This window comes from Colletotrichum chrysophilum (assembly GCF_026319265.1).
Source record: "Colletotrichum chrysophilum strain AFK26 chromosome Unknown scaffold_121, whole genome shotgun sequence".
Classification (NCBI taxonomy): domain Eukaryota; kingdom Fungi; phylum Ascomycota; class Sordariomycetes; order Glomerellales; family Glomerellaceae; genus Colletotrichum; species Colletotrichum chrysophilum.
In genome coordinates, this window is record NW_026517408.1 from 91,632 (window position 1) to 118,904 (window position 27,273).

Genomic DNA, 27,273 nt, shown 5'->3' on the forward strand with positions numbered 1-27,273 from the left:
GCATGGGCCGCGACCCTTCCCCAGCGGCCAAAATTGAAGGGATGGTGAAGGAGGTAGGTTTCAATGGCGTCTTCGCCCGGGGGTTCAAGTGTCCCATAGGTCCCTGGCCGAGGGATCCGTACTACAAAGATCTTGGAATGATGAATTTGGCGATCACGTTGGAAGGGCTGGAGGCGTTCACTCTGAAGCTGTTTTGCGACATCTTGGGAAGATCGCGGGTTGAGGTTGAGGTTGAGTTAGCGGCTGTTAGGAAGGAGCTGAAACAGGGGGATATGCATTTGTTGTTTGACATGTAAGTGCTACCGCTCTTGTACCGCTCCGTGAAAACCGGGCTTTCTGCTGATTATTGTTGTCTAGCTTTGTCGTATACGGACAGAAACCGGGTTATGTTCACTAGAGTGAGTCCCACGATTCAGACTGGCAGGGCAATGCCACCCTGGGTCCATGGTGGAACCCATCCAACTTGCATTGGTCTTCGGTAAATATCTGGAGTAAATGTGAGGGATAGCTTCAATAACGTCATTCATTGTTAGTCATGTCTCGATCGGGAAAGTCTAGCAGTTGGGGAATTAGCGGGGCTTGAGGCGATGCGGCTAAAACCATGTCATGAATGATTGGTCGTGTGCGGGTGGAGGTTTTTTTGCCTACCTTAGATTTTGGTACCATGCGTGCGAAGGAGATTTGGCGATGTATCTCAAACGAGAAGAACAGCGAGACTCAACTCAAAAATTCCCTGCAATCAATAGAAGAGCATTGGCTGGTTGGGAAGTGTCCGATATAATTGAGATTCTAGTTGGCAAATCATTAGATACAAAACTAAAGTATAATTATTGAAGTCGGTACTACAACTTACGCGAAAACGAAGTTCCAGTCGTCCGCGGAGTGTCGGCCTGAGGTGGGTCCTCTCCGCCACACCCCGTCATCCCGCACCGCCGAGCCGCCGCTGCACCAACACCCCGCATCTTAGAAGATGGGATATAAATGAAGGTAGCCAGCTCTTTGCTTGCAGAACTCTCGAAATTCTGTAGGATTCATCCAGCCGCCCGAGAGTAAAAACGGAAAACTTACACAAGAAACATTATGTCCACCATCAAAGTCGGTGTCGTCGGCTACGGCTTCGCCGCGAAGAGCTTCCACCTTCCTTTCATCACTGCCAACAAAGATTACGAGGTGATTGCGATCTTGCAGAGAGCGGAAGCTCCGAGCGATTTGTCATCCGCGCCTGCGGGCTCCCACTGCAAGGTCGACTTTCCCAACATCAGACACTACCGGACTGCGGAGGAGTTCTTCGCCGACTCGGACATTCAACTCGTCGTGGTTGCCACCCACACTGATACGCACGCATCGTTCGCAGAGAAGGCGCTGTTGGCGGGAAAACATGGTAAGTCACTATCCAATGCAGCTGATTATGCGATCGGAGATTGACAATTTTAAAGCCATCGCCGACAAGCCTTTCGCAAGGTCATCTGAAGAAGCAGACCGTGTTATTCAAATCGCCAAGGAGAAGGGCCTCATTTTGACTTGCTTCCAGAATCGTAGATGGGTGAGTATTCTTGAGTTACCCCATGATATCGTGTTGGCTCATCGAAACTGCAGGACGGTGACTTCCAAACTTTGCGCAAGCTCATCAAAGAAGATGCACTTGGCGACATCAAGGAGGCCGAGATCCACTATGATTTCGAATCTCCTCCTTGGCTCAGCTCAATGAACAAGAAGGAGTACACTCCGGGCGATGGCATGGCGTTCGGTCTGGGTGAGTTGAACATCGAGCTTAGGCCCCAAGAACACTGTTCTAATCGTGTCGAAATACAGGAACACACAGCATCGACCAGGCAGTGACTCTCTTCGGACGCCCGAAGTCCGTGACTGGCTTCTTCCGCGCCCAGCGCGGCATCGAAAGCGAGGTGGAAGACTCGTTCACAATCGTCTTGCAGTACGATGGAGCGCAGAAGGACCTCCTGGTGACCGTCAAGACCTCCGTAACCACGCCCATGGCCCAGCAACTCAAACATCTCGTGAGGGGAACAAAGGGATCATGGCTCAAGGTTGGTTGCCCGCCATTTGTACGAAACATCGTCCGCTGACACGTCACAGTTCCAACAAAGAAGCACCTGCCCTCAGGAGGAGCAAATTGCCGAGGGCCGCAAGCCGCTTGAGCCCGGTTTCGGCGAGGAACCAGCCGAGCTGCGTGGTATTCTTACAACGTACAAGGAGTTTGATGGAACGGTTCAGAAGTACGATGAAGCGACGAAGAAGTACACTGGTAGATATCCCAGCATCACTGGGCGCTGGCTGGGTATCTATGAGAACCTGGCCGACGCTATTAATGGTAAAGCTGAGCTCGAGCTGAAGGCCACCCAGTCACGCGACGCGATCAGGATTATTGAGCTGGCGAGAGAGTCGCACAACACGGGAACAACTATTTTGTGGAAGTAAGAAGCGTGTGCCAAATGAGACAGCATGACAGTATCTCCAAGTGGCCACCTCGTTGAAGGCCCGTAAGGCTGTTACTTACGTATTCTTGATCTTATTCAGCTTATGTATCTTGAAACAAAGTACCGCATGTCACTACTAGTGACGAGAACGTGAGTAACCAGAGAAATTTGACACAGCCTCTTTATCATATCAATCCAAGGTCTTGCAGAAGACATGCTGAAGAACAAGCTTGAAGCCGGGGCCAATTCCCCTGTACCTTTGGCCGAGTCCTTTCAGACTGCAAGATAAGGCGTAAACCTGGCCATGGTCGTGCAATTCGAGCTAGAACAATGAAAGGAGCAATTTTGAAGATGGGCCATTCTGTTGAAGACACTGTGATTTCTTCTTTGTGTGTATGATCTCACAATGTATTTGTTCCCAACACTTCTCTACGCTGCTTTTCTAGATTTGATACATAAGAGCGAACACCGCACCCCAGCTGTCGAGGAACCATCGTCAGAACTTCTTACGCTAGTGAGCAATCTTCGCAATCAAACCTACAATGAGTACAAATGAAAGTGTTGAGCCCCGGCTCAACGCCACCGAAAAGGCCAAGAGGGCATTCCCTGAGGCGGACACAAACAAAACTCCAACCGTATACGACCCCAGCCCGATTCCCAGAGAGCCTATTTCTGCGAGGGCCAAAGAGCGTTTGCGCCGTGATGTCAATACCTGGAGTGCAGATATCACAGACAGATCCCAAAAGATTCAGCCGCGCGCTAGGCCGAAAAAGGTACACGGTCCATCTTCCTTAATGCAGGAGGTAGTTCGAGACATGCGCTCGCCACTTTGCCCGCCAACCCCCGGGCTGCCGTCGAATGTGACGTCAAACTCCTCGGGCGAGTCTCCAGAATTATCGCACATCTCATCGGGTTACAACTCTTCTCAGTTTGAAACTTCAAGTGAAGTGCTCCAGACTAGGCAGATGGATAAGTGCTTTGCGGATGCTGACTTTGAGGGCCAGAAAATGTCTGCAGGGGAGGCCTTTCGGACCTGTCTCGCGCACCAGAATGCGGGGTTGCAACGAGCCGATAACTTGATTCTGAGGCTCAGGTCTGAGCTTGAGAGCCAGCACACAGAGCGTGAACTAGCGGCGCAAGCACAGCGGCAGAGACGGAAGAGGCTGGAGGAATTCTTCGACGACATCGCCATAACAGCAAGAGAAAATCCTAACCGTCTCGTGGACGAGATTCAAGACTGGAGGAAAGCTATGTATGAATACGACGTGATTGAGCGCGCGAATGACCGGACTCATGAGGTCGGAGCCCTGTTGAATGATGCGAGAGACTGGAAGGGTTGAGGCGGCTTTCATACGACGGGCATGCAACTTCGCAGGGCGAAATCAAGTTAAGGTGTATTTAGACTTCTGATAGTAATCATTTATGTCATCGACAGGCCTTGATTTTTTTTTCCCGATGTGAATCGAAACCTCAAGTCTTCATTTCGAGGGCGCATCATGACAACCGCCTCGTGGGGAGATGCACCGTCTGCCCACCTGCCCAAGCACGTAAAGTGACGGCTCGGTAACTTTGGCGAATACTACCTTACTCTATTTAAATGGATACCCTCGGAATACGGAGGAGTGTCAAGAGAGTTGCGCATTATAAACTTGCTGAGAGGACCCACCCAAGAACATTGAACAGAGTCATTGTTTGCGAGCAAAAGATCGAAGGCAATAGGTTCTGAAGACCTCTAACAATAGAATTATATGTCGAGCCATGACTTGGATCGATACACGAGTAGTCGTTCTTTCGGTCCATTCTACAAAAAACTACGCCTTCGTTCAATCGTTCTTCAGAGTCCAAGGTCGGGGATCTCGGCTCACGCGAGGGGCACACCTTCAACAGTGGGGCCGCCCCTTGCAAAGCCGGGGATCTGCGCGCTAGATCACGAACGAAGCTCGTATTTGCCGTTCTTCATCTCCAACTCGTGTCATCTGCTCCATCAACCGATAAACAACCCCCATGACGAGGTGCGGGCTACCCGTGTATATCAACGGCTGCACCCGCAATGGCGCCCGATCTGTTTCTTCTCGTCTCCTCACCCGCTAGCCTACATCCTGTGAGCGAGTGATCAAGTCAAGATGAGGGTCTCACACGCGATCATTTCGGCCATCCTGGGCGCCAACGCAGCGACGGCCAAGCCGCTCCACCCGCGCATCTACGCGGATGCCCCGGCGCCGGCTCACCTCCCGAGAGCGGAATCTGACGACACCCAGACGACGAAGAGCCGCAGCGAGCTGCTCCAGGGCGCGTACATTGTCGAGTTCGCCGACGACAACGACACCCCTTCAAGCTTCCTTGAGTCGCTAAAGGCCGTTGGCATCGATGCCGACACGCGTATGGAGATGAGCTACCGCTTCTTCAAGGGTGTGTCTTTCCAAGTCAAAGAGTCCAACGCAGCGCACCATGATAGCGCGCTCTTCCGTCGCCAGATGGCTGGTTCTTCCCGCATCAAGAATGTTTGGCCCGTGAAGACCATCAAGCTCGACCTGCCCGAGGATAACGGTGCCCCTAACCAAGGCTCCGCAACTGCGAACGCCCGCATAAAGCGTCAGGGCGGTGCTCCCGGCAACTCGACCACGGACACTTTCTCCCCTCACATCATGACCCAGGTCGACAAGTTGCGCGAACAGGGCATCACCGGTAAGGGAATTCGTGTGGGAATTATCGACAGTGGTGTCGACTGGACGCACCCCGCCCTCGGAGGCTGTTTCGGCCCTGGCTGCCTCGTCGAAGCCGGATGGGACTTTACCGGCGACGATTTTCTTCCTGGCGTTCGACCTGCGCAGCCCGATGCCGACCCCATGGACGACTGCGTGGGCCACGGAACCCACGTTGCTGGAATCATCGCCGCTCAGCTCGAAGGCAATGAGTACGGCTTCACTGGTGCCGCTCCCGGAGTGAAGCTGGCTGCTTACCGTGCATGGGGATGCGCTGCTTCGGGGACCAACGAGATTTTAATTGCTGCGTTCAGCCGGGCTTTCGAGGAGGGAGCTGATATCATTTCCTGCTCTGATGGAGAGTAAGTCATACCCGGCGACTGTTCATCAATGACGATGTGTTGACGAGTTCAACAGTGCTTCCGGTTGGGCTGAGGACGCTTGGGGCCTTGTTGCTTCCCGCATTGTTGATGCCGGCGTTCCTGTTGTCATCTCTGAGGGCAACGATGGTGGCACCGGCATGTTCTACGCCTCAACTCCGGCAACAGGGCGGGGCGTTGCCGGCATCGGTGCCGTTACGAACGCATTGTTTCCCACTCTTCTCAACGCCGGCACTTTCACTGTTGACTCGAATTCTACTGGAAGCAGTAAGACCGAGTTTGGCTACCTGCCTGGTGTTCCCGAGTTGACTGGTGATCTGTCCCTTCAGCTTTGGACTGGCGACGCCTGCAGTGCTTTGCCGGAAGATACGCCGGATCTTAGCAATAAGATCGCCCTGCTGCAGTTCCCCGACTCTCGAGCGACCGGCTGCTACCCTAACGACCAAGGCAACAATGTTGCAGCGAAGGGCGGACATTACATCCTCTACTACACCAACGACAACACGTAAGTGTGAGCATGTCTGATGGTCATGATAGATCAACTAACGTATGTGCCAGAACCATGCGCGATGAGCAGTACGTTTACTCCGATGGCATCCTAGGCGTCGCGTCTGTCCCGCCTTATCAGTCTACGCAGTGGCTATCTCTCCTCGACCAAGGCCGAGCTGTCGCTGTCTCCATCCCGAATGCCAACAACACCAAGACTCGCCTCGAGAACCTCGAAAACAACAGCAGCGGCAGCTACATGGGCACCTTCTCCAGCTGGGGACCGACATGGGAACTGGACGCGAGCCCTCAGTTCGCCGCCCCCGGTGCCAACATCCTGTCTACTTACCCTGTTGCCCTGGGCTCTTACCGAGTCATGACGGGAACGAGCATGTCGTGCCCGATGACTGCTGCCATCTACGCCCTGCTCGCCGAGGCTCATGGTACCAAGGACCCCAAGCGCCTCGCCTCGTTCCTCTCGTCTACCGCGAAGCAGCTCGACTGGTATGATGGCACCACAGCTCACTCTGACATCGTTGCCCCCGTCCCGCAACAGGGCGCTGGTATTGTCCAGGCATTTGATGCAGCCCGTTCCACCGCCGAGCTCAGCGTCAATTCCATCTCCTTTAATGACACGGACAACTTCGTCGGCAACGCCACCGTCAGCATCAAGAACACTGGATCCGCAGACCTTGTCTTCGATATCAGCCACCGCAAGGCTGTGACCATGTACACCTTCATTTCCACCTCCGACCGCCTGAGAGCGGCCGCCTTCCCCAACCCCATCATCGAGGAGTGGGCGGACCTCCAGTTCAGCTCTGAGTAAGTCATGTCGCTGACATCACCACTTCTGTTTCACCTTGACTAACGCCTTCCATAGAAAGCTGACTGTTCCCGCTGGTGGCTCGGTTGACTTGACCGTCACCTGCATACCCCCTTCCAACCTCAACGCGACCCTCCTGCCGGTGTACAGCGGCTACATCATCCTCACAAGCACCACCGACGCCCCCTCACTCAACGTGCCGTACCTCGGCGTGGTCGGCAGCATGTACAGCACCCCAGTCCTGACCGCCTCGCAAGCTTACCTCGCCGAGTACAACGGCGTCGTCCCCGCGAACCGCACCTACACCATCGCTCGCCCAGATCCTGCCAACCCTCCTCGTACCGACCGTGGTGACCAGTCTGCCACTCCCAACGTTTACATCCAACCTACCGTGGGCACCGCCTCACTCGCGGTCGACGTCCTGTCTGTTGTCAATGGCAAGGAGGAGAACCTCGGGAGCTTGGCCGGCTGGCCTCTTCCGTACGTTACGCGTGTTGACCAACGAGCGTACTTCAACGGCCTGCTTGCCGACGGCACTGTTCTCGAACCTGGTGTGTATAAGATGCGAGTTAGCGCACTCAGAATCTACGGAGATCGTGAGAAGAAGGAAGATTGGGATGTGTTTACGACGGTGCCTTTCATCGTCAAGTACCAGGCGGCTGGCAACGCAACAACTGCCGCTTAGAAAACCACTTAGTTTGGCACCCATTAGGCGCCTTGGATAGGAGCATGCATACGAAATGCGTAATGATAGTGTATGTGGCATCTAAATTCTTCCACCAATGATGATCTCCCTCTACCTGTGTCACGTTATCCGATGGCTTCATTTCTTCCTTTATGTACTCCGCCGCTATATCAAATTATGTCAGGACAAACGTATTCAAGGCTGCGTGACCCAGATCATCTCAGGCCCAGCTATCGCTGCACCCGCAATTTCCGAGGCTTTGATATCCTTCTTCGACGTGACAACAGCCCAAACATGACCATATAAACCTTCAGGCACGGACGACTTGCCATCAGCAATGGACGAAAACTTAACCTCTCCCCACGCACCAAGCCAGGCGAGGAACAAGTCTCCATCATGCTTGCCCTCCCACTGCACATCAACGCCCATCAACCTCTGGGCCTGGTCTAACCCCTGACCCTTGATATCCAACTTCGCAAATGGCTTGTCCCAGGCCAACTTGTCCGGGCACGAGGACACGTAGTGGTGCATGGCATATGAGTACACCAACTCGGCTGGGATAGACACCTCGCGGGGCGCAGCCGCAGCAATATGGTTCTGCATCAGGTTGATAACGGCCGTCATGCGCGATTTGGCACCGAGCGATGTCGCCAGGGCCGGTATGAGCCACGGATCCGACGGCGCCAGCAGCGCCGTCGCGTCAATAATCAGTCCAATCTCCAACAGCAATATCGTAAGCGTCGTGCTCAGGAACGCATCGATGTCAAGGTCGGGAATGGCGTAGGCGCACTCCTTCAACACCGTCTTGGAAAAGCGCTGCAGCGAATCCGTCGCCGTGCCGCGATGCACCCACGCCTGTGCGGCCATTGTCCCGATCGTCTCGACAATGGTCTCGGGGTAGACATTGGCCCACTTGCCACCCGTCTGCAGACTCTCGTAACCTTCGAATAGCACCTTTAGGAGGATGTTGTCGAGGAACTGGATGAGCTGCAGATGTTCCACGGCCGCGTCGCTGATGTTAGTGCCGAAGTTCCAGTTCGTGATTGCGCCGCCACCGGCTTTGCCCATCATGTACTGGTCGTTGTCACCCGGCTTGGGGATGTAGGCGATCATGTCTGCTGTAAGAGCGGAGACGTTGACGACGGCGGAATTCACCATCGGAAGGATCGTTCTGTTTGCGCGGAGGACGCCGCCGAGGGGAGCCATGGGAGGCAGGGTGCTGGGAGGTGCTTTGGAGGCGAGGTCTGTGAAAGCTTGGGGTGTGTTGCCCTGATCTGGGGCGTTGATGGCTCCGACCATACCCTTTTGGCAGTGAGTTCCGGTTGTTTGTGCACAGTAGAACCAGATGCTATGTCGTAGTTAGCGGAAAGCATCTTTACGTCAAGGTGATCAGGTCTTACGGCTTGGAATCGTTGACTAGAATACTGAAGGTTACCCCGGACGGACTAAGAGCTGTGGGGATGAGACCACTACTGAAGCCGTTGACAGATGGCTCGCATGGCTTATCAAAAGACGACTGCGTGACTGAGTGGTTTCGTGGGTTGAAGCTGAACTCAACATACGTCCTCGGAGGCTCTTTGATGTCATTCGGACTGAAAGTGAGAGCTCCGTTGAGACCCACGTCCACCCGCGAGATACGCTTGCCGCCGACAGGCAGACCATCGGGAGGAGAGCTGCTCGGACCGGCACCCTTGGCCTTGTCGCGGAATGCGTCAAAGGTGTTTCCTGACGAGGGCGGGTTGATGCTATGCAGCATACCCTGCTGGCAGTGGTTGCCCTGGCCACAGAATATCCAGATAGGCTTCGTGTCGTTCACTGTGATTGTGAAAAATGTTTTCGCACACTCCGAATCGGAAGTTGAAGGTACAAAGGCTGAGAAGAAGCCACCGCTGGCCAGCGGACTACAGGGGCTATCGAATGAAGACTGTGTGACTGAATGATTCTGAGGAAATCTTAGCAAAGTTCACATTCTTCTCGATTTGATGAAGCAGTCTTGCCTTGGAGAAGAAGTGATACGTGATTGTATCGCCACGGTTCGCAATGAGTGTCTCTGGCTCGAACTTGAGCTGGTTGTTCTTTCCGACATTGACATCGAAGTGCGCGGCCTGCACGCCGAGAACTGCAGCGGCCACGGTCAGTGACGAGAAAATGGACTTCATGTTTGCAGACAAACATAAGAGTCTCGAGTGTTCGTGATGGGTGTCGACTCAGGAAGAGTTGTCCGTCATGCCACGCAGGGATAGCTGTGATATTTCACACTCTTTTGAAGCCAAGCTCTCTCCTCGAGCCGACTTGGAAATTCCCAAGCCATTTTGGGCCAGATCAGAACTGATCGTGACACCAAGAAGACAAAACCAACAGCTTTCAGGGACTAAGGTCAACGCCAAGTCTACGCCACGCTCCCCGCACCAGTCAAAGACAAAAAGGGGTCGCACTAGGGCTGAGCTGACCAAGCGTCTAAGCGTCTGGGGAGAGGATGGAATTTCAGAATAGCATTCTGACGATGCAGCGGCTACAGATTAGTCTCTTGATCCTTCGTACATCTGAGATCTGTTTGACGGGCGAATTCAATTGGACCATGAGCCCTAAGCCCAGTGCCCGGTCGTCACCTAGCCCCTTGTACCAACGTCCGTCGGATGCTGTGCCACGCGGATAACGTCTATTCCGCCGTCCGAGATGTGACAGAGCGAACCCCTGCTGCGGAATGATGAGCTTCCTGGAATTGCCGCGCTTCCTTCGACCACGCCCATAGATGACTTCGAGATCAGGTCTGCCTGCCAAGCGGTGATGTTGCGATCCTTCATCCGGCCTGATCATCATCCGAAGATGGGCTGGGCTGAATTCCATTTTCGGTTATTGATCCAACAGATTCAGACGATGGACGATTACCAAATAAGTGAATTAAGCATGAAGAAGTGTGAAAAAATGACAAGAACATGGCCGCACAGACTGAGACAAGACACCAGACGAGAGCTCACGTAAGACCTAAGCCAGTGCCACTGTTCCAACGGGCGCCCAGTGAGCTGGTTCGGACGCGATCAGCCGCCGCTCATCTCCCGTGAATGCGCCACTTCAAAGATTCCAACTTGGCATCACGCTTAACGGTTCCTTGGATCCGAGGCCATCAAACGTTACTCCGGGGATTGGTGTCTGCCTCCGGGCTGCCTGCTTCATCCTTGGCAGGCCTGGAGACCTTCACGTACTTGTAGCTGGACCGTCCGCGTTCTCTGCTTACTGAACCCGCCACATTCCATACGTCGCGAAATCAACTCGATTATTCAACTCATTCCGTGTTGTTGGCCTCTGTATCGCAGGTATGGCACACGTTGCACCAACTCGCAGGGTGCCTGCCTTCACCTTTCTGCCGATCTTGGCATCGATGGTTGTGGGTATGTTGATCGTGGTTATCATTGCATCAGGTTCGCGGCCTGGGGTTGGCGATAAACTCTCATTCCTTCGGGTGGGCGATACCCTATGCTTGTTTCTCGGGATCTCTATGGCTCTAACCGACTCAATAGGTTGATGCTACGAACTTGAATATCCCAGCGAAGCTCGGCGGATCGCAGTACCTCCAAGATCTCTCGAGAGTCTCGGGCGCCGACCTCGTCGGGCAAGATGCAACCCCAGCAACGCTTCAGATCTTCGACGTCTACTATGTGACACTTCTCGGATCTTGCGGGCACATCAATGATGTGACGGTCTGTACCACGCGTCTGGTCGGGTACTGGTTTGACCCACGCAGCGACCTCAAGCTTGATGCGACCTCGATCGCTGGGACTTTATCCGGTAACCTCAACGACGCCCTGAACAGCTATGCCAAGACATCCTCCTTCTTTGGCGTCACGTACATCTTCGCGTTCGTTCTGACCATCTTGGCTCCAATTGTCTCGGTCATCAGCGGTCGTTGCGGCAGGGCTGGCTTCGCGGGTGTCGTCCTGTCTGCGATGGCCACAATCTGTCTTCTCGCGGCATCAATCGCGGCGACAGTCATCTTCAAGAAGGTAGACGACGCCATCAATGAAGACTTCAACGATATCGGCATCTCCTCTGCGCTCGGGTTGCTGTTTGTGCCGACCTGGATCGCCCTCGCATTCTCCCTCCTGGCATCGGTCTTGATGGGCATCAAGACACATAACCCCCGAGCACCGAAGGGTCCCACCAGCGGAATGATTACCGGGGGACGGGATATCAAAAGCGGCAACGTCCAAGGTGGTGTCCCAAGGCCACTGACCCTGCTGAAGAGGGTTCAGACTTGGGGCCAGCACAAGTATGTCCACATCGGAGGCGGCGGAGGCCAGTTCGCGAACACCAGAGCTGGAGATGGAGAGTTTGATGACGACACGGCCCTTATCGGACGTCGATACAGTCCTGAGTTGGATCCCAAGCAAGAGCAAGAGTCTACGAGCATCGCGATGGTGCCCTTGGACCACAAGGGAAGCAAGGATATGAACCAAGCGTACGAGTCGTATACGGGCCGCGCTTTGTGATGGTTCGATCCAGGATATCACATGCGCCATCGATAGATTCGATAAATGTTTTTAGAAGGACTTTGCGCGGTATCGTTCGTGGTCGGTAGGTGCCTGGTCGCCCGTGGTTGTAGAACTCTCGATTGTATAAGTCCTGTGTACCTCGCTCGTCAGCGTTGTTCACGTCGCAATGCGGATGTAATATGGATGCAACTATTCATTGCAGGCATACCTTTTCTCTAACCAAACCAGCGATCCTCCTTGCTTGCATGTACCCTCGCGATCCCGCGGGGCTGGGCCGGTGGGATGCTTTGAGAAACGTCCGTCGGTCTGTGGTCGATGCCTTTCTGGTGGATGACTAGTGACAAATCATGCCGTTTAAGAGACTGGGAATTTGACTTCTAGTAACCGCCTTGATGGCAACTCTCGCCACGGAGCAATTACTTGCCGGCAACCTGCCGTCGTCAGGATTGGCGTGTATCTTCCAACACATCCTTATCCAAGCAGCACTCGACGACCGAGGCTGTTCAAGCACGCCGCAACATCCCAAGAGTCGGCCGCGATACTTTCCCTCTTTTGCCATACACCTTCCACAATATCTATTGTTAGCTTTGTCGAGCCAAATGACCTCAAGGGACCCATGTGTGAGAACAACTCTCGAAACGCAGGCTCTTGCTCAGGTTGCGCCAGGCATCCCGCTACAACCAACGGCCAGGCAAGCGTATGAATTCTCCGTGGCGTTCCTAGTCTCCTACATAACTCAATCGTTTGAGCGACAGAGTCAGCGATATCGATGTTGGCTGGCTGCCATCCGGAAAGCACCACGTGGAGGTATACCAGCCCTGCGTGCGCCCAGATCTGCGTGACCAAGTGGCAGGCTTCTGCCTCGTCATGGGCTTGATTCGAGTCGGCCAGCCATGGCGGTCGATGATCCCTGGCTGTTGCGTCAATTGTCTCCAAGCGGCTTAAGCCATCGCGCAGACTCTGCTCGATGTCCGCCCCCTTCTTGACGAGGTGCATCAATGACAACGCTCCTTTCTTTTGCATGGTCTTCTTCCAGCCGTCAAGGGCAGCCACCTCGCCAACGAGTATCATTGCCCAGTTCTGGCAGCCGACATAGTCTTCCAACCTTAGTCGACAGTTTCGATCCGGGTCTTCTTTCGGCTCGTCCTCGGCTGCTAGGACGAGAGGGTAAAAGGGTTGGAGCCGGGGGATCTGTTCGACTCCTGTGCTGTAGATGATGTCGTGGACAATCAACAGACCAGAGAAGAAGCGAAAGGCGGCCTGGTCCACTGTCCACGCTGGCCACCGAGGCGGATTGTCCATACCGGGGTGGGCTAGTCGTCTCATGTGTTCCAACATGGCGTCCCACTTTGACCGATGGCTCCCAACGTCTCCGGGGAACTCCAACATCTGCTTGAATAGAAGGACCGCAGCGTCTAAATGGAACTGCCAGTTTTCATTGCTGGCTATGGAGACCTCGAGACACATCAGATGTACGATGCTATCAAAGAGCCGCGCGCTTGTGAGTAAATCTCCGTGTACACCGTGCTTACTGACCTCGTTCAGGTCAAACTGGGCTTTCCTCATGGCCATGCATGTTTGGTTCTGTACTTCGTTTTCGGCCTCGGGTACGCATTCCCGTCTTTCTGGCCGCTGTTGGACGGGTACCACGGAGTAGAAGTAGGATGACAGACTAGTAGCAACGTGGCAGAGTGATTTGTTGGCCAGGGTAAGAATAAGCAACCACGTGCGCCCACCCTCGAGAACGCTGGGCGTGTAGAACGGGAATACTGCAGGGAAGATGTAGTCGATATAAGACATGATGTAACTTTGCTCGAGTTCCGTAGGGAGATTGGGCAAAGATGGCGGCGTGATTTCCTGTAGGAGAGGGTCGATGGGGTAATCAGAGCCAGGGCTATTGGTGAATGATCTTGATGGCGTGCCAGTCCGGCGGGATGTCGTACGGGGTGCATCTTGTCTTTCGTTGTCGTTGTCCGCCGAACGAGGCGCCGGACGGGAGTTGATATGCGCGGGAGGATCCAATACAAATATGTCGCTAGATATGTCATCCGCATCTCCGATGATGCGCTGCAAGATCCGTCTAGCCCTACGGCGCTTGGCTACATTCCTGACCTCCGTCTTGAGCCTCTCGGCCATAGCCTGCTGCCTCGCGCCGCCATCCATCCATTCTGGAACCTCCTGGTCGGAGTAGCAGCTGATCTCGAGGCCGGCACACACATTGCACACGGGCAGCGTTTCGTCGCACTTTTTGTGGCGTATGCGGCACGTCCAGCAGCTCGACGTGCCACGGGGCATGTTTTCGACTTGATCAGGCCCTTCGGCCGTTTTTCCCTTTATTTTCCGAAAGAGGAAGCGGCGTGGTACAAGATATGGCTGAACAGCTGAAAAAGGAGGTGAGGATTTCCGCGCGTCTGGCCTTGGACTCGGACGGTTAGGTCTTAAAGAGACCCGCTCGGGGCGCGGTCCGCACGACTTGGGTCCGCGCGCAAAAGTTTCCCGCCCGGAATGGTTTCCGCGCGGGAACCTAGTTGCGCGCCGGACTTTGGGCGATGGCGCGGCGGCGGACTTTGATGCAGTTGCTGGATAGCCATCGTGACTTACAAGTCGGACTGCGGAATAGCGACAGAGATCAATGCGGAGGAAAATGTGTCTTATATCGTAGGAGAGTCGCTTGATGAGTCTGAGCCACCTTGCCATTGCATCCAGCTCATTCCATTCCTGTCGCAATGCCAGGAAGCAAAGTTCTCGTTCTCGGAGGCACGGGGCCGGCGGGCATTTGTCTGCTTCGGGAACTCGTCTTTCGAAACCATGCGACTGTGGTCTTTGCGAGGAACCCTGCGAAGATTCCTCATGACTTAGCCTCGAACCCACTCATCCAGGTAATTCAGGCCCTTGGTCAATGTTTCTACCGCTGTAATCACAATCTTTTTGACTTGCGCTGACAAGAGACTAAAGGTTGTAAAGGGAGAGATGAGCGATTCGGATGCCTTGTCTTCTGCAATGTCAGAGAGCGCCATTGTCATTTCGCTTTTGGGGCCCGACATCAAGAATACGAAGATCGATCCGTCGCTCTTTGCAGATATTTACCGCTCATCTGTCTTTCCTGCAATGAGAAAGCACGGAGTCAAGCGAATTTTCGCCATGGGGACATTGTCCATCAAACGACCCGAAGACCATTGGACCATGTTTCAGACGATGGTAACCATCTTCATGTCGCTCTTTGCAGGCCCAATCTACAACAACATGCTGAATCTTGCGAAGTTGTTTGAGACCGAGGCCGAGGGTCTGGACTGGACGGTCTTTCGGATCGCTCAAATTCCAGGGGACTCGGATCCCGAGAGCTGGGAGAAAGACAGACAGGACCAACTCTTCACCGGATGGATCGGAGAGTCTGGATGGACATCTTCGATGAAAAGAGGAGCCTTAGCAAAGTGGCTTGTTGATGCAGCGGAAGGCAAGGCGGACGAGTGGAAAGGGAAGATGCCGGCGCTTAGCTCTTCCATTGCCAAGTAACTTCTGCATGGCCTTGCATAAGATACCACGAGAATTCTATATTTGGCGATTTCTCCGATCATATGTTCGCAGTCGAAGCTTCGCTGAGATAGTTTTGATTCATTAACTATGTTGTCTGTATTGATAACGTAACCTCTGAGACAACTAGAGCAGAGTTTCAGCCAACATTGCTAGTGCTTATTCCAAAATCATTTACGGATTTGATTAACTTGCCGAGTCACGCTACATTCAATCAAGCGGAGTTGATATGTGAGTGTTGTTTCCGAATCATTTCAGCAACCCCATCAGAAAGTTTAAGATAGTTCAACTAAGCAAAACAACATCCAATAACAGGCAACTTGAGATGATACTTCGCAGAGTTGCGATCTCTAGCAGTAAGTTGATTGGTCTCACCCCACAGTAAGTCTGATGTGAACATTCTTACCTTTTCGTGCATGGGACTGTTTCCAAAGCTGATAATTAGTAACAGGAACTTGCGAGAGCTTGACACCAACGTGGAAGATGACTTGGATTGGTCTAAGCCACGTTCATGCAGGGGACCACTTTTCACCAACTCAGCGTAGCATCCTGATTTCCGATCTGAACGAGGTACGAAACCGAATGCGATAACTTTTGATTCGATGGTTCATATCTTGGCAATTTGGTCTTCGACTACTCAACCGAGCCGAAAACGAGATTCGAAGACTGATAACGCGAGCTTCGTCGTTTTTAACACCATCAATCGACACTTGCGACCAGAAAGTTCTGCAAACAATCTTCGCTTCCTCTCAATTTACGCTCTTCTCTCCCATCATGTCTCCAAACCGCCCCGTTCTTGCCGTCATTGGCGCCGGCAGCATGGGCGTTGCCATTGCCCGTCGGCTCGGTCCGTCCCACCACATCCTTATTTCCGACTTTTCCCCTGCAACCCTCTCAAACGCCGAAGACTCGCTCCGCTCTGCCGGTCACTCATTTACGGCCCAGTCAATCGACGTTTCGAAAAAAGAATTTGTAGCATCTTTCACGGAGGCTGCAGCCAAGCTAGGTCCCATTCAGACTGTTGTGGTGACAGCGGGTGTGTCCAACGCAGCCAATAACGCCGAGTTGATTTACAACACGAATCTCCTTGGCGTTGCCTTCATCATAGACTCATTTCAGCCATTGATGGCTCCGGGCGGCTCTTTGACTGTGATAGCCTCCATGGCAGGTCACATGAAGAAGCCGAACTCCGCTCTGGACGACCACTTCGCAACTGCCTCTGCTACCGAACTCCTCAACCATGCAGACATCAACCTTGCCGGAGACCCAGGCGACGCTTACTCCATTTCAAAAAGAGGCTGCATAGTTCGCGTTCGCCATGCTGCAATTGCTTGGGGCCGTCAAGGAAATCGGATCAACACCGTCAGCCCCGGTGTCACCATGACCCCAATGATCGCCGAGGTGATGCAGTCAGCCGCGGGATCGATGTTGGAGGGCATAATCAAAGGCGTTCCTCTTGGCCGTATCGGTACGCCTGACGACATTGCCGGTGCTGTTGCCTTTTTTGCGGGCCCGGATGCCACGTATGTCAACGGAGCGGATTTGCTGGTGGACGGAGGCTCGCGGGCGACTCACCGGTGGCCCGGCACCGAAGCGGGGGCCGAATAAGTGGGGACACCGAGGCGTTCAAGCCTTTCCTGATCTGGTATGCACGGCATTTCGGTACACTGGCCGTTGCGTATCGGAATATCGGGCAAACACCGATATTCCCCGACATAAATGGGCAATATTGACCGTGCCCAGAGAACCGGGTCAGTTTGGGCGGGGGCCATTGTCTTGTGTGTTCGGCATGTGATATTCCGCCTTCTGCGAGGCTGTGGCACATTTCACAGCCACAGAGCGTTTCTCCGTAGTCAGATCTCATAGAATACCTGTGTTAGAGCTTCTGTAACCAGTCCAACTCATCGTTTGTGTATTTTACTTGCACCCTACGTCGGCCATGAGATCGCAGGATTGCGCCCGTTTATGATTTTTACTTTGGCCATCTTCACCATTTCCATGGACAATGGCATGACTTGCGCCGTATGCGAAATTTTCGTGTCCGGCTTGTCCTAATGCAGGAATCAGTATGAGGGAACCAGGAAAATAACAGTGTAAAAGTCCACGGAGAAAGAGATTGAGAGGCCATGCACATTACCAAGCAAACAGTCTTCGACCTTATTGATTGGCAATTAACTTCACTCTTCAAACTCTCTGGCTGCGTTCTCAGCGATGACATCCCGTCTGATATTACAGCTGCAGCCGCGTAGCGCTTTGATATCAGTCGGAAAACCGTCGTATATCCGATGCAATTCGGGATGAGCTCCTCCATAGTAACTATAACATTAACTCAATCCCTGTCGTTGGAACTGTAATACTACAGCAGATCTTTAACTACCTAAGTTGCCGGTGTCCGTCGTCGATACTTTTGATCGTGTGGCTCGAACGACGTGGAACAGTCAAGGTTTCTTGGACAATAATCCGATATGGGATTCTAGACACGGTAGTTATTTCTTCGTTGGAATAAAGAGGAAATATTGATAGAGAATACGAGGCTTTGACTATACAATTGAAGCCTCGTCGGCCACTTTCAAAACTTCAAAGAGAAGAAATGAAAGAAGGTTCAACCACCGTTGCATAATGGATCTCATATGGAGATCACTAGAACTTCGAATCCCTGTTCGAGAACTGCATCTAGCTGTTCACAGTATCATTCCTGGTGTTTACATTTCCATGCCTCTGTGTTCGTTTCTTTGCCATCTCATCTCCTGATCCTTCTATTGGGATCCTATGCATATCTTCAACCGCCCAACACCCTGCCGGTGCAAACCTCAATTCACCATGAAGCATGAAACAGGCCCACTGTCCACATGAATCCGCGCCAGGATCCCTTCCCTGTCTGGTGGTTGCGAGCTCGAAAACATCAGCGCAGTCGCATCCGTTTGCGATTCGCTGAAACGAGCAACCTTACGATGCAACCCCGTAGATGCCGATCACTGACCCGAACAGGTGAATTGTCAACAGTCTCAAACCAATTGAGAGAGGAAGGAAGACGTTTATTGTTTCCATTCAAAGTCACCTCTCGCGTAGTCTTGCACTGGAACAGGGTTGTGGATGATCTTCGAACTCTATTTTTGCCTCTGAGTTTCTTGGCGCCCTGAAACGGCGCCTTTCTGACCTTGGCATCCAATACGCCTAGCATCCCTAATCCAGCAGCAAACAAGTACCTTCGGCGTCCATTTCTCAATCTAGAGGGAAATGTGGTGAACAACTGGCCCTGGGTTGTTAGTCGGGTTGATAAAGCGACCCGGGCACGTGGGAAACATTCCGGCTCGTGAAGATTGGGGTTGTCGCGTCAAGCATATACCTTGTCGAATGACCACAGCTACGTTCACCTGGTCCTATCGAAGCTTTGTCCTAGTTCGGAGGCCCCCGAGCCGTGAACTTGTTTCTCTTGCCCCGCCTGATGCTCGGAAGTCGCCGCACTTTGGCGGGAGTAAATCTCCGAATGTGACCATGCGGCTCAAAGCTTTGAGTCGGAGCCCTCTCCGAAGCATTGCGACGTGTTTCCCGCTTGTTGGGCAAGATAAGGGCTATGAAGCTATTATTTGTACAATTAAGACCAGGACGGATTCAACTTTCAAGTCATGATATCATTGGCGTACGCGGCATAAACGACCCTTGGTCCCTAGGAAAGGGTCTATCTGTCCGTTAATTCGTCTGGAGGCACACGATAGCTCAAGATATGGCCAAGTCTGTTCTCACCATAGGGTCTTTCATGCGAAAGTCGATGACAGCCACTCAGAAACACTGAAATATGATTGCAAGGAAACAAATTTGAAGGTTGCGAGCTTCCCATGGGCCGACATGCTGCGTGTGCGCGATCGTGACAGGATGTTTCTCTGAGCACTCTAACCATTTCGCAACGCATTTTCAATGCTGCAAGGATAAGGAGTGACATCCCACCCGCTCTTCAAAAGCTTGTTCCCAGTCCGCCAACGAGGAGGTCCAATGGTGGTGCGGGACGTGCATGTTCCTGAAACTTTGAGCTCAAAAGTCTGCGGTACCCCGCGCACGTCCGGCCTCTTTGAGCACTGTCGCGAAGCTTAATAGCCTCACTGTTTCTGTCTCATCGCCAGAGCATGTTGAGCAATTTGGTGCAGCTCAAGATCCAGGATTTCAGTCTAACGTTTGGCCCGTGATGCCCCAATACTAGGGTGTTGGTGGTAAAGTGATGAGTTGGGCAGAACATAAAGATCATCTACTTCCTTAGGCCCAACCTTGCGTCGTGTACTCGTCAATGTGTCCGATTCGCCCTGCTGTCACTTTCGCCCTCAACCCTCTTGTATATCATTAGGTGCAGGACGCCATTCTTTCCGCGACGCATTCGGCAACCTACCACCAGACACCAACATGAAGGCCATTCTCAGTATCGCGGCGTTGTTCGCCCCACTCGCAGCCGCTAATGTTGCCCATGGCGATATGCCGCCGAGGAGCATGTCGACATCCGAGTTCCACCAGGCATTCATGGAGAGCGGTATCGTCCCAGAAGTGATGGGATCATTTGACCCCATGGTCTCCTTCTACGCAGGATACATGGCCAGCGATGGTGATAAGGCATTGATGATGCCTGGTTCCAAGCTAAAAATGAAGGAGGTCAAGATGCCCTTTGAGTTCAGTGTGGAAAACATCAGCATGGCACAAAATGTGACCAGGAACTCTCGGTTCATCGTCTTGATGGTAAGTTTTGGTTGTTTCGTGGAGCTGATGCGGAATGGTTTGACTGACGTTAGCGAACTAGATTGGACCTGACTCGCCCTCGCGTGAGAACCCGAGCGAGCGAAACATCAAGCACTACTTGGCTGGAAACTTTACTGTCGAACAGACCAAGTCGGCGGTACTCAACTCTTCAATGATTTTGAAGAATTCATCAGCAGCGTTCACCGAATACATGCCGCCGGAGCCAAAGTCCGGCAGTGGCATGCATCGATATATCTATCTGCTCTACGTCCAGCCCGAGAAGATGAACAGGATGGGATTTGATATGGTCGGTATGGATATGAAGGACCGCAAAAACTTCAACGTGAGAAGAACCTCCCTGATACTTCATAATCATGGATGTCACCCACTGACACTATCAAGTTGACGTCCTTCCGAAAGATGGCCGGTCTCAAGCGCCCAATTGGCGGCACGTTCTTCACATTGAACATGGCCAAGGACGGCGGTAATGGAGGAGGAGGTGGCGGCGGCAACAACGGGGGAAATAATGGTAACGGAAACAACGGTAATAATGGCGGTAATGGCGGCAACGGAAAGAACGCCGCATCCTTGATCCAAGCAGGGTCCTGCGTCGTCTTCGTAACCTTGTTTACATCCATGTTTATTTGGATGTAGGTAAAGTTGGGCGACGATTTGATGATTGTACGAGGAACTAAAAGGGTCACAAATAAGGCGTTGAACATGTTCTGTACTATAACATTCCTTTGGAAGGCTCGGAAGCGCAAACAAGCAAGTCATTCTTCTGCCCAGTGTCCGATTTATGCTGGATTGACGTGAACAAGATGATACATGGAAGCGATCTACCAAGAGTACTTTAACTGCAATCGTGGTAGCCGCGGAGTAGGCTGCCCGTTTATATGGCCTACTTGAATGACCGTGTTGAATAGAGAAGACCCATTCGCCACATTGCATGATTGATACAGCGAAAGCTCAATCTGACCGCTCTGGATTGCAGTAAAAGCCTTCGCTGGGGGATGAACCGAGACGCCCCGTCTTCCAGCCCGGTACCGGCACCGGCGCCGACGACTAGGTTCAAGCGTCGCACTTTCCCCGACCAGTTCCCCACTCGGCTTCCTTGGCGTGTTCCCCGCGTGACCCGGAGAATGTTATGAGAGCAATATTGCTGCATCAACACGAACACGGTACGAAAATCACAACGACTTCGAGATAACAGGAGACAAGTCCATTCGAAGTGTCGTGCGACCTCAGGAGCATACAATGAAGCCTGTGGACACCAAATCAATACAACTGTTGTGAGCGGCGTTCCTCATTGGCGGCAGTTGGCCAAACTACTGCAGGTACTTAACTCAAATGCGCCTTCTACATAATCATTCTTGGCTTTACAATATTTGTCGACATGATCCAATCCAATTTATCCACCACCGACAGTTCTTGGCTGTTCGCCATTCCAAGGCACGAATCTCGTCATTCAAACTACTCTTGCACCATTAATTGCTTAGCGGGGACTCTTATCGTCTCGGTGGGGGACTTGCCAGGGTAACATGACAGTATGAGGGGTTATTACCGGTATTTGATCGGCACCGGCTAGTTATCTGCCGACTCCTTAAGCGGAATAAATAATTGTCGAGTCTGTGACTTTGTAGATTTTCCAGTCTCTTCTTCTTCGTTTGCGGTCTGGGAATAGTGCTACGCTTGACCGTTGATTCGGAAAGTCATGGTTTGGTTGCCCTCTGTTGGGAGCTCTTGGCACGGCGCCAACCTCTTCGCCTCTCTCCTCTTGGCTACTGCTTCCCGTGCCAGCCCACTGCCCCTCAATGAGACGCTCACCGTCTCAATTCCCTCATATGGCTCATTTACCGGCACAACACTGAACTCTACGACTTCGGGATACCCCCTCTCAAAGCCGGTTCATGCTTGGTACGGTATTGACTACGCGACTCAACCAATTGGTGACCTGCGCTTCTCGGTTACAGGTTGGCCGCCGGCTTACAATGGGACTCGCGATGCTAAGGTCTATGGTAAAGTCTGCATTCAAGAGCCGGGGAATTCGAATCTGGTGACCTACATCAAGACTGATTTGGAGTACGGCGAGGACTGTCTGAACCTCAATGTTTACAGACCAGCTGGGGTTAGCATCGAGGAGAAGCTGCCTGTTTTGATTTGGATCCATGGCGTACGTTCTAGATAACTACCCCCCCCCCCCCTATGCAATGGACTTAAGCTAATCTGTGCCAGGGTCTGTTCCGCAATGGAGCTGGTATTATATTTGATGGCGCGTCATTTGTAGCCTCATCACCTGAACCTGTGATGGTCGTCACGTTCAACTACAGGGTTGGTTCACTCTGTTGCCACTTACATCTACTCTCTCGTTAGCTGACATTCTTGTCAATCCAGCTTGCTGCTCTCGGGTTTCTCGCATCACCTCTCCTTGCAGATCTCGACTTGGTGAACTTGGGCTTGCAAGACCAACACCAGCTTCTTCGCTTTGTCCACAAGTACATCTCATCATTCGGCGGAGACCTTGATCGTGTCACGCTGGGTGGAAAGTCCGCCGGTGCCCACTCAGTCGGTTTCCACTACCAAAACCCCTTCGCTGAGGGCGAGAAGCTTTTCCATCAAGCCATCTTCCAGTCTGGTGGCCCAACTGGACGATCTTTCCCAAATGCTTCTGAGCCCATTATTGTCAAGCAGTACGAGCAGTTCCTTGAAAGAGTAGGATGCCAGGATGACGGCGTTGCCGAGGACCTGTTAGCCTGTTTGAGACAAGTCGATGTGGATCTCATTGAGCAAACATCTACGGCGCTACTGGCTGATTACCGGTACAACGGAACCCATCCCTTCCAAGCCGTCTCGGGCGCTGCCATTATTCCTCGTCTACCGTCAGAGACTTGGGAATCTGGGGAGTGGAATCACGTCCCAGCTCTCACCTCCTTCATCACCGACGAAGGAAGTATGTACGCACCGACAAATCTTACCACCGACGAACAAGCCTGGAGTTGGTTGGCCAATCTGTATCCGGGTCTTGACAGCAGCGATCGTGAAGCATTCTCTCGGTTATACCCTGATCCCCAAGCCTACTCAAGTTCTCCTTACGTGGATGCTCGTGGCCAATCCGCGCAGTTCACACGTCTCACCGCAGTCTACGGCGATACTTCTTATATCAGTGCCTCTCAAGAGATCGCATCTCGTCTTTCTGCGGCTGATATTCCCGTCTGGAAGTTGCATTGGAACACCAATAACAGCATCACCCCTTACCTTGGCATTTCTCACGGCTCTGACGTCCCATACGCATGGGCTGAACCTGACACGCAGTATCCAGAAGCCGGAAAGATACTTGCCAGATACTATGCCAGTTTTGTGGTCAACGGTGATCCGAACGCCCTCAAGGCGTCGCCTGCAGCTGAGTGGAGTTTGTACTCGAAACCAGGATCAGATGGCCTGGGGTGGCAAGTGAATGTCAGCCCCAATGGAACATGGCTGGAGGAGGATAGTATCAGAAGGGAGGCCCTTGAGTACTGGAGATCAATTCCGGTGAAGCTGAACCATTAATTTATCTGCTATGTCATATTCGCAGACTTTAGGCGGGTTGGCTTTGAGGTTGGGCAAGTCAATACAACAAACAATGACGCTTCCCTTCCAGGAAAGAGCGAGTAATGATACTGCAGCACCTAAGTCGCCTCCAGCTGGACTGTCATCAAATCTGTATGAGACAATCAAAGCTTCCCTACGGAATATAAATATCGCCTAGTCTTGCGAGCATCGTTCCCATTGCTAAGTAGCCATTCATGATTATTATCAGGCGTCTTTGACTTAAGACAAGTTCAATCAGTCTCATGAAATCCAGGTCTTTATCGTACGTTTGGGTTGAGAAGACAAATGTGCGGTATTTAGTGTTTTTTAATCTGGCGGCCACAGACGACAGGGACTAAAGAGACGACAGGGACGACAGGGACGACGGAGACCACAGCTGCACCGGCCATAAGCATCCTAATGAAACTAACACAGACAATATTAGTAATGAAAAACTTTACTTGGTTAGCTACATGTATTGATCAAGTATGTGAGCCGAATATAGGTACTATAATACCTTACATTTAGCAACCCTTGAAAATTCTTGAAGCCGCCGAGAGTGACTTCTCGTTGGGCTTTTCTTATATGCATGCGAGGAATATTTTGGCGTGCGAATTGCGAGGAAATCACATCACACCCCGATTTCATTATAGTCTGAGCCCGTATTTCGTCTAGCTGTATCAACTCAGATGATGAGACGGTGGCCCTGTGAAATCCGACTCCAGTATAACTCTAACTTCAACCACTGGCTACCGTCTCGCTAGCAATTGTCTTGCCCTCAGGGTACTGAACCGACATGTATCGCAGATCCCCCGTCATGCCAATGTTTCCAACGGGATTGAGGCCAAGCCACTCCCTGAGCTCCTCGCTGCACGAATCCTGGATCTCCTTGGGCAGCTTGGCAGTCCAATTGACCTGCTGACGCATGAAAGGTGCAGTGTAATAGCCAAACAACAGAGCGCGGTCCTGATCCTTGGTAGTGTTGCTGCCCGAGGTGTGCCACACGCGGCCGTCCATGACAATGATGTCGCCAGCCTTGCCCTCAAAGGGGACCAGCATCTCAGGTGCATTATCAGGCACCTGCTTGCGGTAAACCCATTTATTAGACCCTGGAATATACTGTGTCGCGCCGTTCTCCTTGTTGACGTCTGTCAGACACCAGATGACATTCAGCGCCCACACGTCCTGCCACGGATCGGGGAAGACAATGCTCTGGTCGGAATGCAAAGCCATACTCTGGGATCCGGGGCGAGCAATATTGGCAGTAAAGTTGCTGATAAGGAAATTCTCGCCAAGCACTGCCTTGACCATGGATATGGCAGTTGGGTGCGAGATGAGGTCTCGGAAGATCTTGTCAAGCTCCATCAGGTAGAAAACGCGCACATTACTGGGGTTTGGGTCGAGAAATGCAAGGTATGTGTCTTCTCCACGGGCCTCAGCGGCAGCCTTCACCTTCCATAGTCGATCGAGAGCAGCCGCAGCCTCTTCCGTTGTGAGAATTGAGGGCACGCGCACCCAGCCGTGTTCCCTGAGATGAGCCTTGGCTTCTTCAAGGTCGAACTTCATGGTTGATGGGTTCTAATACCGAGTACAACTGGTCAGTATCCAGTGCCGAATTCAAATGGATCGATAGGTACCTATGTTTGCATACAGAATCTAGAATGAAAAATTGGCGTTTCTGACAGAGAAGGTAGGCCTGTAAAATGGCATAAGTATTGCAGACGTGATATTCGTTTGACAATGAATAAGTAGCAAAGATGCGAGTCTGAAGGCTGCGGGGCCCCATCACTAAATATACCGGATCTGATTTCCCGCGGCAGCTTGTGGCGGACGCGCCGCGAGGGTGACATTCATGGTACGACCCCTACCATCTCCTCAGTCAACCCCGCCTGTGTGCATACAGTCTTAGAATTGCTGCAGTATGCTGAAAGCAACCAACTTTGTTTCTCCAATGGCGATGTTTTGCTTCACAAGCGATCGGCGCTCTGTCGTGTCCGAACTAGGGTGTGCTGCAGGGAGACAAGTTGGAATTGGTCAAGGTAAACACGTCAGGCATGCAGAGTAAGCAACGATGCTACACAATAGTCTTATCAACATGCACAGCAGCACCCGAAGAGACCTCTCAAGCAGCTGTTGGTCTGGTAGGAGTCGCTGTTAGGACTTCCCATTCCGCTGCATATTGAACCAACAATGCAACGTTCTCAAGCTCGCAATCAATCCTGCAGACGGAAGAATCTGATGGATCTTCTTCTGACAGTACCGTACTGTGGCTCTTAACGATATCTTGATTTCAACTTCTATTCGCACGACGACAAGTCCCGTTTGTTGTTGTATACTTACGCTTCGGGGCCAAGGTCATCTACTGGCTTATCAGTTGTGCAAGTGTAAAAGAAGTTTGCTTTCTGGTCATATATCCATGAAGTGGAGCCTTTTTTAATTATCACAGATCTAGGCTCTATCAGATTATGACTAGATATCCTCCGAAGCGCCTCGCGAAGCATACATTCACTGTAGTCTAACAATGGAATCAAATAACATGTTCTTCCAACTCCCACTGACCGCCGGGCTCCAAATTTCAGCCACACCAATAAACTCGAAGGTGTCCGCATCCTCGATAGGTCGTAGGATGACAGGGCATCCGAAGCCCTCAATCGCATAAACCCTATCGCCCTGTCTCACAAGTTGAGCAGCCACACCGAGAAATCCACTCGTGGTGGTTATCAGTCGCACTTGAGGAAGTGTCCACAAGTTGACATGTTGCATCATGCCCTCGAGTGCCAATAATTCATCTGCTTCTAAAAGGTTTGCTGAGTCTGATGGTTGGAATACTGGGATTGAGGACACTGGCTTTTGTCCAACTCCGGGAAAGAACGATGATAACTTGTTTTTCCAAAGCTTGAAGTCGGCACTGGCATCAAGGAACCGCTTGAGGGAAGATAATTCCGTGGCTGTACCCGCCGAAACCTCCAAGGGGCTCGATACAGACGACCCGTTGCTGCCCAGCTCCAAGCTTGCTGCCAGTGTACCGAGTTTGAAGACGTCAGGTGATCTTTCTGTATGATATTTGTTTTCGAACTCATTCACCTCCCAGTTTGGAATCTGACGTAGAATATTGTCCAGATGAACGAGCATTTCGAAGTCGTCTCTATAGGAGTGGCAAATTCTTGTTGGCTCCGTCATTGAATGATCAATGGTTCTTGGGGCAAGCTTCTGGGACGAGTTTTTCGGGTCCCCACTCTCCACAGACACAGAGGCCATGACTCCATCAATTGTGTCCAGGTATGTGGCCCTCAGACTCAAGATGCCTTGATCATTCAGTCCAACTTGACGCTCCCAAAATGCCTTCCAGTCCACCTCCGCAACATCAGCTGGACCTCTCCTCCTCTGGAAGTACATCGCGATACTTGACATTAGGTCTTGGTCTACTGATATGTCCACAGCCCAAGACGGCA

General features: G+C 52.2%; 9 protein-coding genes across 9 annotated transcripts; 6 read left to right on the forward strand and 3 right to left on the reverse strand.

Moving 5' to 3' along the window:
* Nucleotides 1–1,080: 1,080 nt before the first annotated feature.
* On the forward strand, nt 1,081–2,436 carry COL26b_010816 (uncharacterized protein; the record flags this gene model as incomplete). Its single annotated transcript, XM_053183502.1, has 5 exons — nt 1,081–1,381; nt 1,437–1,543; nt 1,597–1,753; nt 1,813–2,045; nt 2,095–2,436. The coding sequence occupies 5 exons, from the start codon at nt 1,081–1,083 to the stop codon at nt 2,434–2,436; spliced, it is 1,140 nt and encodes a 379-aa protein (XP_053032568.1).
* A 2,122-nt stretch (nt 2,437–4,558) lies between these two features.
* Nucleotides 4,559–7,511, forward strand: COL26b_010817 (uncharacterized protein; the record flags this gene model as incomplete). Its single annotated transcript, XM_053183503.1, has 4 exons — nt 4,559–5,499; nt 5,555–6,022; nt 6,076–6,825; nt 6,884–7,511. The coding sequence occupies 4 exons, from the start codon at nt 4,559–4,561 to the stop codon at nt 7,509–7,511; spliced, it is 2,787 nt and encodes a 928-aa protein (XP_053032569.1).
* Nucleotides 7,512–7,706: 195 nt separating this feature from the next.
* COL26b_010818 (uncharacterized protein) lies at nt 7,707–9,670 on the reverse strand (the record flags this gene model as incomplete). The annotated part of the gene is made up of 3 exons (XM_053183504.1): nt 7,707–8,859; nt 8,912–9,326; nt 9,445–9,670. 3 exons carry the CDS (start codon nt 9,668–9,670, stop codon nt 7,707–7,709), a joined length of 1,794 nt encoding a protein of 597 aa, XP_053032570.1.
* Nucleotides 9,671–10,890: 1,220 nt separating this feature from the next.
* Nucleotides 10,891–11,998, forward strand: COL26b_010819 (uncharacterized protein; the record flags this gene model as incomplete). The annotated part of the gene is made up of 2 exons (XM_053183505.1): nt 10,891–10,900; nt 11,058–11,998. The coding sequence occupies 2 exons, from the start codon at nt 10,891–10,893 to the stop codon at nt 11,996–11,998; spliced, it is 951 nt and encodes a 316-aa protein (XP_053032571.1).
* Nucleotides 11,999–12,675: 677 nt separating this feature from the next.
* COL26b_010820 (uncharacterized protein) lies at nt 12,676–14,296 on the reverse strand (the record flags this gene model as incomplete). The annotated part of the gene is made up of 2 exons (XM_053183506.1): nt 12,676–12,720; nt 12,800–14,296. The coding sequence occupies 2 exons, from the start codon at nt 14,294–14,296 to the stop codon at nt 12,676–12,678; spliced, it is 1,542 nt and encodes a 513-aa protein (XP_053032572.1).
* Nucleotides 14,297–16,306: 2,010 nt separating this feature from the next.
* On the forward strand, nt 16,307–17,140 carry COL26b_010821 (uncharacterized protein; the record flags this gene model as incomplete). The annotated part of the gene is made up of 1 exon (XM_053183507.1): nt 16,307–17,140. One exon carries the CDS (start codon nt 16,307–16,309, stop codon nt 17,138–17,140), a length of 834 nt encoding a protein of 277 aa, XP_053032573.1.
* Nucleotides 17,141–19,924: 2,784 nt separating this feature from the next.
* On the forward strand, nt 19,925–20,905 carry COL26b_010822 (uncharacterized protein; the record flags this gene model as incomplete). The annotated part of the gene is made up of 3 exons (XM_053183508.1): nt 19,925–20,251; nt 20,313–20,594; nt 20,654–20,905. The coding sequence occupies 3 exons, from the start codon at nt 19,925–19,927 to the stop codon at nt 20,903–20,905; spliced, it is 861 nt and encodes a 286-aa protein (XP_053032574.1).
* A 1,060-nt stretch (nt 20,906–21,965) lies between these two features.
* On the forward strand, nt 21,966–23,800 carry COL26b_010823 (uncharacterized protein; the record flags this gene model as incomplete). Its single annotated transcript, XM_053183509.1, has 3 exons — nt 21,966–22,424; nt 22,487–22,582; nt 22,646–23,800. The coding sequence occupies 3 exons, from the start codon at nt 21,966–21,968 to the stop codon at nt 23,798–23,800; spliced, it is 1,710 nt and encodes a 569-aa protein (XP_053032575.1).
* Nucleotides 23,801–24,559: 759 nt separating this feature from the next.
* On the reverse strand, nt 24,560–25,387 carry COL26b_010824 (uncharacterized protein; the record flags this gene model as incomplete). Its single annotated transcript, XM_053183510.1, has 1 exon — nt 24,560–25,387. The coding sequence occupies one exon, from the start codon at nt 25,385–25,387 to the stop codon at nt 24,560–24,562; it is 828 nt and encodes a 275-aa protein (XP_053032576.1).
* Nucleotides 25,388–27,273: the final 1,886 nt, after the last annotated feature.